This window comes from Mastomys coucha, unplaced genomic scaffold (genome assembly GCF_008632895.1).
Source record: "Mastomys coucha isolate ucsf_1 unplaced genomic scaffold, UCSF_Mcou_1 pScaffold3, whole genome shotgun sequence".
NCBI classification, from domain to species: Eukaryota; Metazoa; Chordata; class Mammalia; order Rodentia; family Muridae; genus Mastomys; species Mastomys coucha.
In genome coordinates this window covers 40,854,707-40,855,556 of record NW_022196909.1, presented here as the reverse complement: position 1 = coordinate 40,855,556, position 850 = coordinate 40,854,707, and the positions used below count along the sequence as shown (strand labels likewise).

Sequence of the window (850 nt, the reverse complement as noted above, 5' to 3'; positions counted from 1 at the left end):
GGGGGGCAGATGGGGGAGAGCAGGCGGGGGAGGGGAGGGCAGGATGGGGGGAGGGTATCTTAGTGATTACAACAATAAATGAACTGTGTTTTCCTTACGTTCTATTTTGGTTTTGTCCTTTTCTTTTTATATTCTTTATATTTAATCTCTTCACTGTCTTCAGTTATTCTTTCATATTTATCTGATATTCTTGGCATCCTAAAAACCATACAAATTATATTCTATTTATTGTGGTCTGGTAATTAAGTAACACATTTTTTTTTTTAGATTTATTTATTATATGTAAGTACCCTGTCGCTGTCTTCAGACGCTCCAGAAAAGGGCATCAGATCACATTACGGATGGTTGTGAGCCACCATGTGGTTGCTGGGATTTGAACTCAGGACCTCTGGAAGAGCAGTCAGTGCTCTTAACCGCTGAGCCATCTTTCCAGCCCTGTAACACATTTTTTTCAGCTGTTTGCAGCCCTATCAATGACAAAAGTTCTCCACACCTTTCTTATTGTTGGTTACGTCCCGTGACAGCTGGGTGGGCAAAGGAGTTTGGGATGGGTGTGGTCAGGGGAGCCCGAGCCTTGTGAGACTATCCATATGAACCAGGATGGCTTGCTCGGTTGAGGTTAGAGTTGGGATTGGCGCTGGTCTGTGGCGCACCAATATGTTATCCTATGTTTGGGGACAGACCATGCGTGGTGAGCTGCGATTTGACATCCAGAAGGCTGGGACCCTGCATGGCTTCACAGCTTGGTTCAGTGTGCACTTCCAGAGCCTGGAGGAGGGCCAGCCCCAGCAGGTGCTCAGCACAGGCCCGCTGCACCCGTAAGTGAGCCTGCGGGGGGTGGGGGGTCGGG

The 850-nt window shown here is 48.1% G+C and overlaps 1 protein-coding gene across 1 annotated transcript in view; it reads left to right on the top strand.

The window, feature by feature from the left end:
* The window catches only part of Prmt2 (protein arginine methyltransferase 2), a 30,860-nt gene that overhangs the window by 27,703 nt on the left and 2,307 nt on the right, over nucleotides 1-850 (top strand). The window contains exon 9 of the mRNA XM_031347755.1: nucleotides 682-818. Within this exon, the coding sequence (XP_031203615.1) occupies nucleotides 682-818 (137 nt within the window). The remainder of the gene's footprint in view (nucleotides 1-681; nucleotides 819-850) is intronic.